Source organism: Vigna umbellata, chromosome 5, assembly GCF_029865625.1.
Source record: "Vigna umbellata cultivar VRB3 chromosome 5, Vumbellata_1.0, whole genome shotgun sequence".
NCBI lineage: Eukaryota > Viridiplantae > Streptophyta > Magnoliopsida > Fabales > Fabaceae > Vigna > Vigna umbellata.
The window spans coordinates 26,192,616-26,208,406 of record NC_142169.1 but is presented as its reverse complement, the minus strand read 5'-3'; the positions used below and the strand labels follow the sequence as shown (position 1 = coordinate 26,208,406).

Sequence of the window (15,791 nt, the reverse complement as noted above, 5' to 3'; positions counted from 1 at the left end):
TCTGCAAGTACTCAGGTTACTTGCAGAACCCATTTTCCATATATGGTCATGTTTAAAGTTAATTGATATATAAAGTAAATTTATTTTCTATGAAACTTGTTTAGTGAAAACGGATGCGATCTTGATGCATACTATACTACCACAAAAACAAGTTGTGCTCTTTTTTGAACAAATAAAGAAAATATACACAACCAAATTTGCTTCATCTGCTCTCATCATAAAATTCTTTTTCTAAATTTCACTTTAAATATCAACAGAACACAAACCCAGAACGATTGTACCACATGAAACTACTTCTGGAAGCCTCTAAGCTTGTTCATGGTAATCATGGTAAATGGCTGGGAAAGATAAGGCTGAGTAGTAGCCGATAGTTCTTGAGCCACAGCACGCATGATGGGTCTGGACTCTGGAGACTCACGTATGCATGCCAAAGCTATGGTCATTGTGAACACCACTGCTTCTGCCAATTGGCCTGTAGGAGGTGGAAGCCTTTGATCAAGCACGTCCTTCAGTAGCACCTGTGCTTCCTCCGTTGATGACAAATACTTGTTTGAAGACAGTGTACCCAACAGTTCTCCAGGATGCTTTCCCATCAATATCTCCATCACCACCACTCCAAAACTATACACGTCACACTTCTCCGTCACTCTCATTGTTTGTGCCAGTTCTGCAAATTTCAACTTTTCTCAGTCTCATCACACACTTTAATTTATATACACTGAATAAAACTCCAAAGCCTTGTAACAAGAGTATATTCAGACATTGATAAAAAAACCGTATATACACAATTTAATAAGAAAGAAACAAGACATTTCTATTTAAAAAGCAAATCATGTAACAAATGTTTTTAAATTGTCAGAATCATCTTAGGAACATATTAAAGAATGCCTTATCGTGATGCATATTATATAGTATACATACTGTAATTTAAATAGATTGGATGATGTACCTGGAGCCATGTAACCATAGGATCCAGCAACTGAGGTCCACTTTGAAGCGTCTGAGCTTAGGAGCTTTGCTGTGCCAAAATCTGCAAGACGGGGTTCAAAGTCGAAGTCTAGTAGTATGTTATTCAGTGTTACATCCCGGTGCACAATTTGTGGGGAGCAATCTGTGTGCAGGTATGAAATTGCATGTGCTATTCCTTGTACAATTTTTATCCTTGTGGCCCAGCTTAGCTCCAATTTTCCTTCCTCTCCGTACAACACTTTTTCCAAACTTCCTCTGTCTATGTATTCATAAACCAAGAACATTTGTCCCCTGCAAGAACAGAATCCATAAAGCTTTATTATATTGCGGTGTCTCACACCTGTAAGTGCTTCTATCTCATTCAAAAAGCTATGGCGGTTCATTGGTTGAATGTCATCGGAGTATGATATGTTGAGCCTCTTCACAGCAACGACTTGACCTGTGGGTAATTGTGCTCTATAAACACTTCCGAATCCTCCTTTTCCAACGCAGTACTTGTCATTGAAGTCATCGGTGGCCTTAACAAGATCAGAAAATGAGAATTTTCCATCTCTTCCACACACCACGCTGATAGGCTGATCACTTTTTTCATTGCTTTTGGACACTTCATCAAGGTTATTTATGATATGCCGCCGGCGGAGTATTGCTCCAACACTAATCATCCCAATTAATACACAAACTGGTATGATAAACCCAAGAAGAACCTTTTTGTTAACTCCTCCAGATTTGTCCGGGGAAAGTGATTTGGGGCATGTTAATCCTTTTATCTCACCACACAAACCTGAGTTTCCCGCGTAGGCTTCAGCATTTGCTGTCTGGAAAACACGGCCTGTGGGGATTGAACCACTCAGCTTGTTGTAAGAAAAATCAATATATTGAAGGCTGAGCATGCTTGAAAATGATCGTGGGATTGTCCCTGATAGATGGTTGTGTGACACATTGAGAATTTCCAATGCTGTTAACTTTTCAAGGTTTTGGGGAAGAGCCCCGGAAAGAGAGTTGCTGCTGATGTCCAACATGATTTGCAGTGAGAACAGATTGCCAAGTTCATCTGGTATCTCCCCAGATAGACTGTTATGGCTTAAATTCAGGCTCAGTAAGCCATCACAATCACCGATTTCTTTAGGAATGCTTCCACTGAAGTTGTTATTTGATAAATCAAGAAAATTTAGCTTAGCCAATCTCCCATAACTCTTTGGGATTTCTCCGGATAAATGGTTACTGCTCAAATTGAACGAGTAAAGCAGGCTTAGATTTCCGATTTCGGGTGGGATACTACCAGTGAATTCATTGGAATGAAGGCTTAGATACCTTAATTGACTCAACTTACTTAGCGCAGAAGGAATTTTTCCAGAAAGTTTGTTGCTTCCCATATTCATATTGGTTAAGCTGGCACACTCGCCCCACTCGGGAGATAGCTCACCCACTAGTTGGTTTGTATTAAGTGAGATAAAAACAAGATTTGGGAGAACCCCAAATGCGTCTGTGATGTTTCCAGTGAGCTGGTTATCATCAAGCCGAACTCTAATAAGTGATGGACAATTTCTCAAGGACTTTGGCAATGGCCCTGAAAAGTTGTTGTTATTGATTGCAAAAATAATTAGTTTGCCCCCACTGCATATGTCAGGTGGCAGTTCTCCTGAGAAACTGTTGTTTGAAAGGTAGACGTAGGTCAAAGAAGGATTAATCTTTCCAAATTGTCTAGGAAGGCTGCCAGTGAAGTTATTGCTGAACACGGAAAATTTACTTAAAGCAGTTAGTTGAGCAATGGTTGCTGGCAACTCCCCATACAATTTATTGTTGCTGACATCAAAGATTTGGAGTGAGGTCAAGTTTCCAATATCCATGGGGATGGTTCCAGAGAGCTCATTGGAGTAAAGATTCATGAGTTGAATGTTAGTCAGATTCCAAAGAGTTGATGGAATTGGGCCAGAGAATTGGTTTTGTGAAAGGTCTAACCATGTCATTTCCTTCAGGTTTCCAATCTCCACAGGAATGGGACCAGAGAAGTGATTATTGTGCAGGTAGAGAAAGTTAAGTTTTTTCAACAGGCCAATATGTGGAGGAAGCTTTCCTGTAAAGTTATTGTTTTGGATTTGCAAGGAGATCAACTGGGTCCAGTTAGAGAAAAGCGTAGCAGAAAGTTCACCAGAAAAGGAGTTATCTGATAATCCCAGTTCTGATATTTTAGTCAGATTAGCTAATGACATAGGCAAAGGACCAGTCAAATCATTCACTGCTAAGCTCAAGAAAGATAGATTTCTGCACAGGCCAAGCTCCGAAGGGACTGTAGAGTTAAAAGAATTTATACTGAGATCAAGATGCCACAGCTCCCTAAGTTGGCCTAAGGAAGAAGGGATCTTTCCATGGGCAGAAATGTTATTCAGTTCAAGAATTTGAAGCCCAGATATCAATCCTATCTCAGTGGGAACAGGACCAGTAAACAAGTTATAACCAATACGAAGTTCTTTGAGATTAGAAAGCATGGACAAGTTGGGTGACAGCTTTCCTCCAAACCCGTTGTTGGTGAGGTTGAGGTATTCTAGCTTGCCCAAATTGCTATACAGAGATTCTGGAATAGTGTCATTCCATCCATTCTGAGAGATGTCAAGGTATGTCAAGTTATGGCACTCAAGTATGAAACTCGGGAATTCACCAGTGAGTGATGGATTTAGATGTAAAGCAAGGCGTGTCAAGGAAGGCATGCATGAATATTGGGACCAGTGAAGAGGAGTTATGAAATAATTTGATCCGAGGTTCATGTACCATACCTTAGGTAGATTCATGAGCTGATAAGGAATGGTGCCATTGAGATTGTTGTTGTAAAGGCTGAGATATCGAAGCTCCCTTAGCTGGCCTAGTTCTTTAGGCAGCGAGTCTTCAAATAAGTTGTTCCCCAAGTCCAATAGTGTGAGCTTGGAGAGTTTGCCAATTTCTGATGGTATTGACCCCCCAAAGTTGTTGGCATTGAGGTTGAGTTGGGTGAGGTTAGGGAGGGAAGCAAAATCCAAGGCAGAGAGAGTCCCAGTGAGATTAGCACCAGACAAGTTTATCTCTGAGACTGTTGTGTTGGTATTGTCACAAACAATGGCATCCCAAATGCAAAGGTTGGAAAGGTTGGTGAGGGACCATGAGTCTTGAGAAGGAGGAAGAGGAGAGGATAAACTGTTTTTCCATTTGACAAGGGCTTCTGCTTCTGTTGTTAGTGATGAAGCGATTTTCAATGGAAGCAAAGCTAGCAAGAGTATATGAAAGGCTAAAGCATGAACCTTTTGGAAAGTTGTCATGTCTAGCACTTGGCATGACCTCTGTGTAAATCTTTAACTCACTTATATAGCATAATCCATTTCTCTTAACGCTTCAGAATTTTCAAACATATTCTGAAAAAATAATTCAATCTTGAAATGAGTGAGTTAGTTTCTGTTAATGAAAGGCACAGACTCTAAATGTAAATACAAGGAAAACATAAAAAACTACATGGTGAATTGGTCCACGCCATGTGGTTTGTTTTGATTGATTATAACTGCATTGCTTGTTTTTAAAAACAAAGATATGCATTGCATAGTCTTACTTGGTTGACTTTATCATTAATTATCATTATTTTAAGAAGCACAAATGGATTTATCATTCACATTTTATCCTAAAAGGAATGACAGTGTTTGCGGCACTTGCAAAAAGCTTCCATATGGTATTGAATAAAAAGCATAAAATAATAGAAAATCAAGTAGTTTGGTTATAGTCCAACTCGTTGTCATGGTGATTCATATTTTCCTATGTGGCGCAACATCTCCAGTTGCATCGAAGAACATACTAAAAGAATACGCTTAAAAATGTGTCAATTATTTATTCTTGATTAACATATGTAAGAGTGTCATTGAACAAATATTCTTAAAAAACTAGTAAAAAATACTTTTGCTGAGGAAGTAAATGTTGGTAACACGCTTCATTCTGCATATGCTGTTTTGGAAAGTGTGAATTTTCATTTACTGTGTTTTCAAATTTCCAAAGACATAAGGTGGGTTCAACCAATGCAGAAATGTAGAAAAGAGAGAAGATTTGAATTTGCGTTATTAAGCTTCACAAATACACAAACAAAGACAGACTAGTCATTTAAGTTTATGGTGTTGGAAAACGAAATTTGTGTTTACAATGCATATCGAAAATGAAAATTTTCCAGTAAGCATCCAATGAAAAGTTGGGTTTTGCTCCCTCCACCACCCCTACGCTCCCTCCACCACCCCTACGTGCTTTCTCCACCTCTCCACTATTTGTTTTATTTCAAAAATACCCTTCACCTTTTTATTATTCTTTTTATTATTCTTTTTATTTCAAAAACACTCTAGAACTCCCCACTGTCTCCATTGCTGTTTTGCCTCTACCAAGATTTCCTTATCAAGCTTAATCGCAATCGCAATAAGCAATGAGCAATTGTTACACTGTTCGTCACGACAATCATGGAGTCCAAAGCCCGTGATCTTTGCCACCAAATTGCGGTCTAGGAGGACTGTGGATGGGGTCAAATGGCAGTGAATGACGGAGAAGACGACGCCGCAGACGCAGAGAGGGAGGAGGGTGAGGATGAGGGAGAGCAAGATGAGGGTGGTGTGGCCCTTGCGTTCGAAGAGGTTGAGTTCGGAGAGCTTGGAGTGGATATGCATCAATGCGGCACTTATAGAAAACTGCTTGATCCGCACTTGTCATTACTGCTTGATGCTTCTGTGGACCAACATTGTTTTTTAAACCCATATCTCTGGCACCCAACAAAATATTTCCTAGTCATCCAAAGTGTGGTTATCAAATGACAAATAAACGGATGACGGATGTCAACATCTAAACAAAATATTGCAATAGTACGGTTGGACAAATGTGAATATCCGTCGACCAAGATGATATCGGTTGACATCTATTTGTCCTTCTTCAACGGAGATTCATGTCTGTTTACGGATGTTAATATTTGTCTTTTAACGGAGGTTATGTTCATTCACGAATGTTGATATCCCTTTAGTTTACATTCGTTTAAATATTATTGAAAGGCAAAAGAGAAATTGGAAAGTGCAGGAAATAACGTGTGGTGGTGAGGAGGGAGTAACACCTGAAAAGTTTCATGTATAGTTGAAGAGTTAGTAATTTATTTAGTCCAACCCAACAAATACTTCAAAGATTAATCTTTATCTTCAGTTTTTTAATATTAAAAAGTTATATATTTATTTTTAAAAGTCAGATATTAATATTATGTTTAGAGGTGGGTCACGGTGTACGGGTTGACCCATCAGCTTGCTTAAAATGGGCCAGAACGGGTTAACATTTTCAATCTGTCAATATATGTTGGTTTGGCCTATTTAACATGCTAAAGAGGAAGATTTTATGTATAAAAAATAAATGTTTGAAGATTTTTGAAATGAAAATGTGTGGATGTGATGTGTGATCAAGTATAGCTAAGATTAAGCCATAATATATTGCTTTTATATGGATGTGTGATATCGTAGAGTTAGGGTTTAACCATACTCTATTGTTGGTATGTGAGTGGGATCAAGTAGAGCCTACACATGTGTCATAATCTATTGTATGTTGTTGGTTTGATATATGTATGATGTGAATGTAGTTATTTTCAATGATGAAATAATATGAACATTGGTTGTATGATTAAATGGGGATTTTTTGCCGAAATTACACATAGAGAAAAATATTAGGTGGTAAGTTGATGGATATTTCTATAATTGGTGTGAAAAAAAAATTATATCTAGTAAGTTGAAAGAAATTTACATATAAAAAGAACTCACTTAGTTCTTAGAGTGTGACTTTACGTGAGTGGATATTTATATGACATGTGCAAAATCTTTAAATCTAGTTCAATGCATGCGTCTTTCATAACTATAATTAAGTGTGTGAGATTATGTGAAATTGAATATTTATGATAAGATGTAACCATTTGGACATATTGGTGGATCTAAAACCCTAAGTTAGTTGGAGTAATTTACTTTTCAAATAAATTCATAATATTTATAATTATTTTTCAAATATAGTTATGCACAACATAATTACATAATGTTTAATAACTTAATTACGGGAATTCGATTAGCTTAATTACATTAGATTAATTATTTATTGACTTAATTTTAGAAGAATAATTTGAATTCTATCAACTTTATTTTTTCTCCATCTCAAAACAAAATAAATCTTGAAATACCTTCTTTATGCTCCTCTCATATAAAAGATTTGATATAATAAAATAAATTTTAAATCTAACTAAGTCTTACAAAATCGACTTGTAAAATAATATTTATATTTATTTATATATTATAAATTGACTTTACTTCTAGTCCACTTAAGATTTTCATTAGAAACCATCTTTTTAATTTGGAAGAAAATTATTAAATTATTTTTTTGGACTTATTTTTAAAACTATTTATCATAAATTACTCAAAAATATATAAAATTAAAATGCTTTTCTTAAATTAAAAGACTAAGGAATCTTAAAAAACTTTAAATACAATTATTTTTGGAGAAAAATAATAAAAAAACAGTGAGTCGAATTAATTGTAAGATTGAAACCTTTAATTTCTATTTTTAAACTATTATATTTTGTTCAAATAATGGTATTTTCTAATGTTTTAAATACATATTTTACTATTTATTAATGTAAAATACGAATTTCTAAAATATTACTTCAAACATAAATTAATATCCAACCTCAAAGAAAAGGTATTTAAGGGTTAATTTATTTCTTTATGTTTTTTCTAAACATTCATTTGTTGTGTTTTGTAGAAATGTTTCTCATATTGGTAAAAACCCCAAAAGGGTTCGTGGACCTGACTTTCCTCCAACATTATTTTCGTAATAAATGCAATAAGAAAAAGCTCTAATTTAATAATCTGTATTTTCTTGTGTTCACATGCAAAATTGCATTCCGAAAACAACTTGGACCATATTCAATTAAATATTTTTTGGTTTATGACTTAATATTACGATAATAAATTGACTTTAATATTATTCTAAGTTGTCACACTTTACATGGATTGACCAACTCATGTAGTCTAAGGGATTATTATTGGTAAAAATACTTTACTTTCATTAAATTATTTTACATAAAAGAATTAAAAAATCCTATTAAATATGTTTCAATTTCAAGTTTATTAAGATAGAATTAACTTCCGAAATCTCAAATTTGCTTTTAATCTCGAAATCTATACAATATGAGATTAGTAAACATAAGAAAATATAATTTTTTTATTATAATAAACTTATATAAACATTTGAGGATATATATCATCAATAAAACATATTATAATTATGTATAGAATCATGATTATTCATTATTATTTTTCTACTTAAATAATTTAATAAGTTATTCACTTAAAGATTTACTTATAGTAATGCGATTTGCAAACAATTTTAAGGTTAAAAAATGTATTTTTAGTCTCTTTAATTTCTAGTTCGCAATTTTAATTTTCCTATTATTTTTCCTGATTTTACTGCTTAAATTTTAAAATGTATATATTTTAAAGTAATTCTTAATTTCACATGTTCTTTATATTTTAAATAATTAAATTATTTTTATAGTAATATAAATAATTGTAGTAGATTTAGGGTTAAATTGGGTCCAAATATTTGAAAAAGTATAAAACTTAAAGAAGTTGTCCAAAATTATGATTTTTTTCGTATAATTATAAAATATTCTTAAAAATTAACAAATTTATGATACATAATTATAAGTAAATATAGTAATTAGATAAAAAAAGTTTTAGTCTCCCATAAATTTATATATTTTTAATTGAATTGTTATTAAAAAAATTCAAGAACTTAAAATTTTTAAATTTTTTAACTGAGTTTTTACTGTTTAATATTTTTATTAATAGAATATTATGACTCTTATTTTATCTTATCATTTTGATTCTTTATTTTCATCAAAAAATATGAATTTTCATGTTTAATATAAAACAATATTAACACTCAATTAAATAAAAATTAAACAATAATACTTAATTACAAAAAATATAAAAATTTTGAGTAACAAAAAAAAATCTAATGAAAAGTCTATTAAACATATACAAAATTACGAAGAAATTAAAGAATAATTAATTTATTTTTGACTTTCAATAAAACAAAGGCGTTCTTAGCTGAATATAAAAATGTGATGGTGGTTCTCAGGTCAATAATCAACTCCGAGTGAAGACTATCATATGTTTGATAACATAATTATGGTGACACTGTGAATCACATTTTGTAAACCCCACCACATACTTCTGTTCTCATAATCTTACAAATTTACTTTCTGACTTTCATCAATAGAAACAGGAACCGATTCTGCTATATAAGAGACTAAACGATTTCAAAGAGACCACGCCAAATGCTAGACATGACTAATTTTCAAAGGCTTCACACTCTAGTCCTTCCAATTATCTTCCTGTGTTTGTTTCCTTTGAGAATCGCTTCATCACCAACAGCAGAAGCAGAATCACTTGTCAAATGGAAAAACAGTCTAACACCTCCTCTTCCTCCTTCTCTAAACTCATGGTCCCTCACCAACCTAACCAACCTTTGCTTTTGGGATGCCGTTGTTTGTGACAATACCAGCACAACAGTCTTAGAGATAAACTTGTCTGGTGCCAATATCACTGGGACTATCACTGTCTTGGATTTTGCTTCCCTCCCTAACCTCACCCAACTCAACCTCAATGCCAACAACTTTGAGGGGTCAATACCACCAGCAATTGGTAACCTCTCCAAGCTCACACTTTTGGACTTGGGGAACAACTTATTTGAAGACTCACTGCCTAAAGAACTAGGCCAGCTACGAGAGCTTCGATATCTCAGCCTTTACAACAACAATCTCAATGGCACCATTCCTTATCAGCTCATGAATCTACCTAAGGTATGGTACATGGACCTTGGATCAAATTATTTTATAACTCCTCTTCACTGGTCCCAATATTCATGCATGCCTTCCTTGACACGCCTTGCTTTACATCTAAATCCAACACTCACTGGTGAATTCCCGAGTTTCGTACTGGAGTGCCATAACTTGACATATCTTGACATCTCTCAGAATGGATGGAATGGAACTATTCCAGAATCTTTGTATAGCAATTTGGGCAAGCTAGAATTCCTCAACCTCACCAACAATGGGTTTGGAGGAAAGCTGTCGCCCAACTTGTCCTTGCTTTCTAATCTCAAAGAACTTCGTATTGGTAATAACTTTTTTACTGGTCCTGTTCCCACTGAGATAGGATTGATATCTGGGCTTCAAATTCTTGAACTGAATAACATTTCTGCCCATGGAAAGATCCCTTCTTCCTTAGGCCAACTTAGGGAGCTGTGGCATCTTGATCTCAGTATAAATTCTTTTAACTCTACAGTTCCTTCGGAGCTTGGCCTGTGCAGAAATCTATCCTTCTTGAGTTTAGCGGTGAATCATTTGACTGGTCCTTTGCCTATGTCATTAGCTAATCTGACTAAAATATCAGAACTGGGATTATCAGATAATTCCTTTTCTGGTGAACTTTCTGCTACGCTCCTCTCTAATTGGACCCAGCTTACCTCCTTGCAAGTCCAAAACAATAATTTTACCGGAAAGATTCCTCCGGAGATTGGCCTGTTGAAAAGAATTAACTACCTCTTTCTGTACAATAATACTTTCTCTGGTTCCATTCCTGTAGATATTGGAAACCTGAAGGAAATGGTAAAGTTAGACCTTTCACAAAACCAATTCTCTGGTCTGATTCCATCAACACTTTGGGATTTGACAAACGTTCAAGTCATGAATCTTTTCTTCAATGAACTCTCTGGAATCATTCACGCGGATATTGGAAATTTGACCTCTCTTGAAATCTTTGATGTCAACAGCAATAACTTGCATGGGGAGTTGCCAGCAACCATTGCTCAACTAACTGCTTTAAAAAGTTTTTCAGTGTTCAGCAATAACTTCAGTGGCAGAATTCCCAGAGAATTTGGAAAGGGAAATCCTTCTTTGACTGATGTCTACCTTTCAAACAACAGCTTTTATGGAGAACTGCCAATTGACTTGTGCAGTGGTGGCCAGCTAACTGTTTTGGCTGTCAATAACAACAGCTTTTCAGGGCCATTGCCAAAGTCCTTGAGAAATTGTTCACCACTAGTTAGAGTTCGGCTTGATAATAACCAGCTCACTGGAAACATCACAGACGCATTTGGGGTTCTCCCAAATCTCGTTTTGATATCACTTAGTACAAACCTACTGGTTGGTGAGCTCTCCCCAGAGTGGGGCGGGTGCGCCAACTTAACCAGTATGGATATGGGAAACAACAAACTTTCTGGAAAAATTCCTTCTGCGCTAAGTAAGCTGAGTCAATTAGGGTATCTAAACCTTCATTCCAATGAATTCACTGGTAGTATCCCACCTGAAATCGGAAATCTAAGCCGGCTTTTCAGATTGAATTTGAGCAGTAACCATTTATCAGGAGAAATCCCAAAGAGTTATGGGAGATTGGCTAAGTTAAATTTTCTTGATTTATCAAATAACAACTTCGGCGGTAGCATTCCTAAAGAAATTGGTGATTGTGATGGCTTACTGAGCCTGAATTTAAGCCATAACAGTCTATCTGGGGAGATACCAGATGAACTTGGCAATCTGTTCTCGCTGCAAATCATGTTGGACATCAGCAGCAACTCTCTTTCCGGGGCTCTTCCCCAAAACCTTGAAAAGTTAAGAGCATTGGAGATTCTCAATGTGTCACACAACCAACTATCAGGGACAATCCCACGATCATTTTCAAGCATGCTCAGCCTTCAATCTGTTGATTTTTCTTACAACAAACTGAGTGGTTCAATCCCCACAGGCCGTGTTTTCGAGACAGCGACTGCTGAAGCCTATGCTGGAAACTCAGGTTTGTGTGGTGAGATAGAAGGATTAACTTGCCCCAAATCACTTTCCACGGACAAATCTGGAGGAGTTAACAAAAAGGTTCTTCTTGGGGTTATCATTCCAGTTTGTGTATTAATTGGGTTAATTAGTGTTGGAGCAATACTTCGCCGGCGGCATATCATAAAACACGGTGATGAAGAGTCCAAAAGCAATGAAAAAAGTGATCAGCCTATCAGCGTGGTGTGGGGAAGAGATGGAAAATTCACATTTTCTGATCTTGTTAAGGCCACCAATGACTTCAATGACAAGTACTGCATCGGAAAAGGAGGATTCGGAAGTGTTTATAGAGCACAGTTGCTCACAGGTCAGGTCGTTGCTGTGAAGAGGCTCAACATATCAGACTCCGATGAAATTCCACCAATGAATCGCCTGAGCTTTTTGAATGAGATAGAAGCACTTACAGGAGTGAGACACCGCAATATAATAAAGCTTTATGGGTTCTGTTCTTGCAGGGGACAAATGTTCTTGGTTTACGAATATATAGACAGAGGAAGTTTGGCAAAAGTGTTGTACGGAGAGGAAGGACAATTGGAGCTAAGGTGGGCCAAAAGGCTAAAAATTGTGCAAGGAATAGCACATGCAATTTCATACCTGCACACAGATTGTTCCCCACAAATCGTGCACCGGGATGTAACACTGAATAACATACTACTAGACTCCGATTTAGAACCTCGTCTTGCAGATTTTGGCACAGCAAAGCTACTAAGCTCAGACACTTCAACGTGGACCTCAGTTGCTGGATCCTATGGTTACATGGCTCCAGGTACATCATCCATTCAATTTAAATTACAGTATATTATACTATATCGTATGCATCATACTAAGGCAGTCTTTAATATGTTCTGTTAAATGTTTCTGACAGCTTAAAAACATGTTTTATATTCTAGACACAATGTATAGTTTCTTTCTTAATAAATTGTGTATATATGTAAATTAAAGGGTGTGATGAGACTGAGAAAAGTTGAAACTTGCAGAACTAGCACAAACAATGAGAGTGACGGAGAAGTGTGACGTGTATAGTTTTGGAGTGGTGGTGATGGAGATATTGATGGGAAAGCATCCTGGAGAACTGTTGGGTACACTGTCTTCAAACAAGTATTTGTCATCAACAGAGGAAGCACAGGTGCTACTGACGGACGTGCTTGATCAAAGGCTTCCACCTCCTACAGGCCAATTGGCAGAAGCAGTGGTGTTCACAATGACCATAGCTTTGGCATGCATACGTGAGTCTCCAGAGTCCAGACCCATCATGCGTGCTGTGGCTCAAGAACTATCGGCTACTACTCAGCCTTATCTTTCCCAGCCACTTAGCTTGATAACCATGAACAAGCTTAGAGGCTTCCAGAAATAGTGTCATAAATAGTACAAATATGTTATTTTCATTTTCCACACGCATTTAACTGTTCATACTATGCATTAAAACTGGTCTTGACTTTGAAAGTTGAAATTAAGGTTGGACCTTGATGATTGAAACATGTATATCTATGTCTGAATTAGTCAATGCCTTGTTCCAATAGTAGCAAATTTGCTTTTGTGTGCGTCGATGTTTTAGTCTTATAAATAAAACAGCTTTTTGTCTCTTGATTACACTTTTGCTTTTCCTTTTATATTTAAGGTTTAATACCTCTTTTGGTCCCTAGAAAGGGGGCCAATGTTCAATGTGGTCCCACCTTTTTTTAGAAGTTCAATGTGATCCCATCTTTTGTAAAAAGTGTGCAATCAAGTCCTTTTTGGAAACGGCGTTAAGTTTTTAACGGAGCAGCTGACAGGGTGGACTGAAGTTAGCTACGTGGCTTTGTGTGGGTAATACGTGGCAGTGAGAGGGTGATACGTGGCTGTGAGAGGGTAAATCAGAAGTTAGGGTTTGAGTTGCAGAGAAATTAGTAATTTGGGATTTCTTCTTGGTAAGAGTCCCCTCTCGCTTGCTTCACTTCCACCATTTATTTGAGAGTTATTGCTTTTGTTTTTTTTTATTAACGTTATTCTTCATTCCATCGTCCATTTCCAAAGCACAATCAAAATTTCCTTCTGGGCACCTCAAAAACAGGTTCTTTGTTTTGTTTCTTTGGGTCCCATTGAGTTGTATCATCAAAAAACAAATTTCGGAGTAAAGCAGAAAACGAGTAGGATAAGGTAAGGCAAATTGGGAACCTGGAACAAGAAAAAGGGTAAAAGAGTGATTGACTTTGAGATATTTGAATTGCTGAGTTTGCTTTGAGTTCAGTTTTCGAAGAGAAGGAGTAATATGAAGGGCAGTCGGGACATTGTTCTGGTGAGCCAATCTTGATTTTACCTAATTGTGGATGGCGTTGTAACCCCAATGCGCGTGTTGGAGTCTGATTCCATTGCTTCGGTGAAAATGAGGATTCAGCAGTGCAAAGGCTTCGTGGTGAAAAAGCAGAAGTTGGTTTCCGATGGCAAAGAGATAGCCCGGATCAAGGAGTATGGTATCGTTGACGACAATGTTCTTCGCCTCTCTGATCTTCTAAGAAATCCCAAATTACTAATTTCTCTGCAACTCAAACCCTAACTTCTGATTTACCCTCTCACAGCCACGTATCACCCTCTCACTGCCACGTATTACTCACACAAAGCCACGTAGCTAACTTCAGTCCACCCTGTCAGCTGCTCCGTTAAAAACTTAACACCGTTTTCAAAAAGGACTTGATTGCACACTTTTTACAAAAGATAGGATCACATTGAACTTCTAAAAAAAGGTGGGACCACATTGAACATTGGCCCCCTTTCTAGGGACCAAAAGAGGTATTAAACCTATATTTAAAGTTGTTTGTAGCATTTGTCCATAAAGAAAAAGAAAAAGGATCTACAGTAAAAAAACATCTCTTTCTTTAACTACGATTTGTAAACAAAATAAGGAAAATAATCAAATGTTTATACCTATTCCACCTTTTCTTTGTTGCGCCAAATAAGTACGTCAAACTTGACCAGTTCTTTATTTTCTGCAAGGACTTTAAACAAAATAAGGAAAATAATCAAATGTTATCTGTAAGGACTTTATTTTCTCCGAGTTTAATTCCTTTCTTTTTCTCTTTCCTTTCTACGTGGAAGTTTTGTATTCCATTTGTTTTAATGATCTCAGAAATAAGAATTAATTGGTTGTTTAAACAAGTTTTGATATTATGTTATTTAGGTTGGTGTTATGTAAGTTGTTTAAAACCTTTAGGTGTTGTAGTTCTTCTTTCTTATAAAGTAAACTACATACAAATAAGGAGAGCTAACCTAAACTGTGTATGGGTTATTCTAAACTCTATCATTTTCGTATTAATACATTACACCCATACAAATGTTCTAAACATAAAATAAACATTAGACACGGGACATAACACATTCGAAATTATATACAAAAATTAATAACAAATATCTAGTTTAAATTTGCAAATCTGCGTTGCTAATTTTTAGAAATAAAAAATTATTATCCTACATTACTTTCTATTATGCACCTACAGAAATAGTATTGTCAATCTCTTTTTTTTTTTAAATCATATATACATATAATAGTTTCCCTTTTCTTCCATCAAGATACTACTTTCGCTTAACTTTGGATACACTAAGGAAAACAGTGAAATGCATTACATTTCATTAACCAATTTATATTCATTTTACAATGTTTTATTTTTTAAAGCAATGAAAAATAACGAAGTCAATTTGCAAAAATAACTTATAAAACCAATAATAAAATTAAAATGGCCTAAAGTAAAGTGATCCCAAAATGCACGACTTTAGTTCTTTTGCATCAATCCTAAACATGACTTCAGTACAAAATAGATTTAGGTTAGAATCGTCATTCTCATGCAAGACTTTAGTTTAAAATGGATTGAAATTGAAGTACTCAACCATAAGCACGACTTTATTGAAATTAAAGTCTCCAATCATATATGACTTTACTTAAGTTTAAAGTCAT

General features: G+C 35.7%; 2 protein-coding genes across 2 annotated transcripts; one reads left to right on the top strand and one right to left on the bottom strand.

Moving 5' to 3' along the window:
* Window positions 1–165: 165 nt before the first annotated feature.
* Window positions 166–4,256, bottom strand: LOC124836135 (uncharacterized). The gene is made up of 2 exons (XM_047311226.2): window positions 950–4,256; window positions 166–667 (listed from the first exon to the last, which is right to left on the bottom strand). The coding sequence occupies exons 1-2, from the start codon at window positions 4,254–4,256 to the stop codon at window positions 291–293; spliced, it is 3,684 nt and encodes a 1,227-aa protein (XP_047167182.2). The 3' UTR covers window positions 166–290.
* A 4,806-nt stretch (window positions 4,257–9,062) lies between these two features.
* LOC124836131 (uncharacterized) lies at window positions 9,063–13,458 on the top strand. Its single transcript, XM_047311220.2, has 2 exons — window positions 9,063–12,632; window positions 12,844–13,458. Exons 1-2 carry the CDS (start codon window positions 9,317–9,319, stop codon window positions 13,218–13,220), a joined length of 3,693 nt encoding a protein of 1,230 aa, XP_047167176.2. The 5' UTR covers window positions 9,063–9,316; the 3' UTR covers window positions 13,221–13,458.
* Window positions 13,459–15,791: the final 2,333 nt, after the last annotated feature.

What these genes read in the sequence shown, in the direction of transcription:
- LOC124836131 (XM_047311220.2), top strand. Translation starts at nt 9,317, where the DNA reads ATGCTAGACATGACTAATTTTCAAAGGCTTCACACTCTAGTCCTTCCA. An exon ending in CTATGGTTACATGGCTCCAG is followed by an intron (nt 12,633 to 12,843) that starts GTACATCATCCA and finishes TGAAACTTGCAG; the next exon opens with AACTAGCACAAACAATGAGA.
- LOC124836135 (XM_047311226.2), bottom strand. Translation starts at nt 4,256, where the DNA reads ATGACAACTTTCCAAAAGGTTCATGCTTTAGCCTTTCATATACTCTTG. An exon ending in CTATGGTTACATGGCTCCAG is followed by an intron (nt 668 to 949) that starts GTACATCATCCA and finishes TGAAATTTGCAG; the next exon opens with AACTGGCACAAACAATGAGA.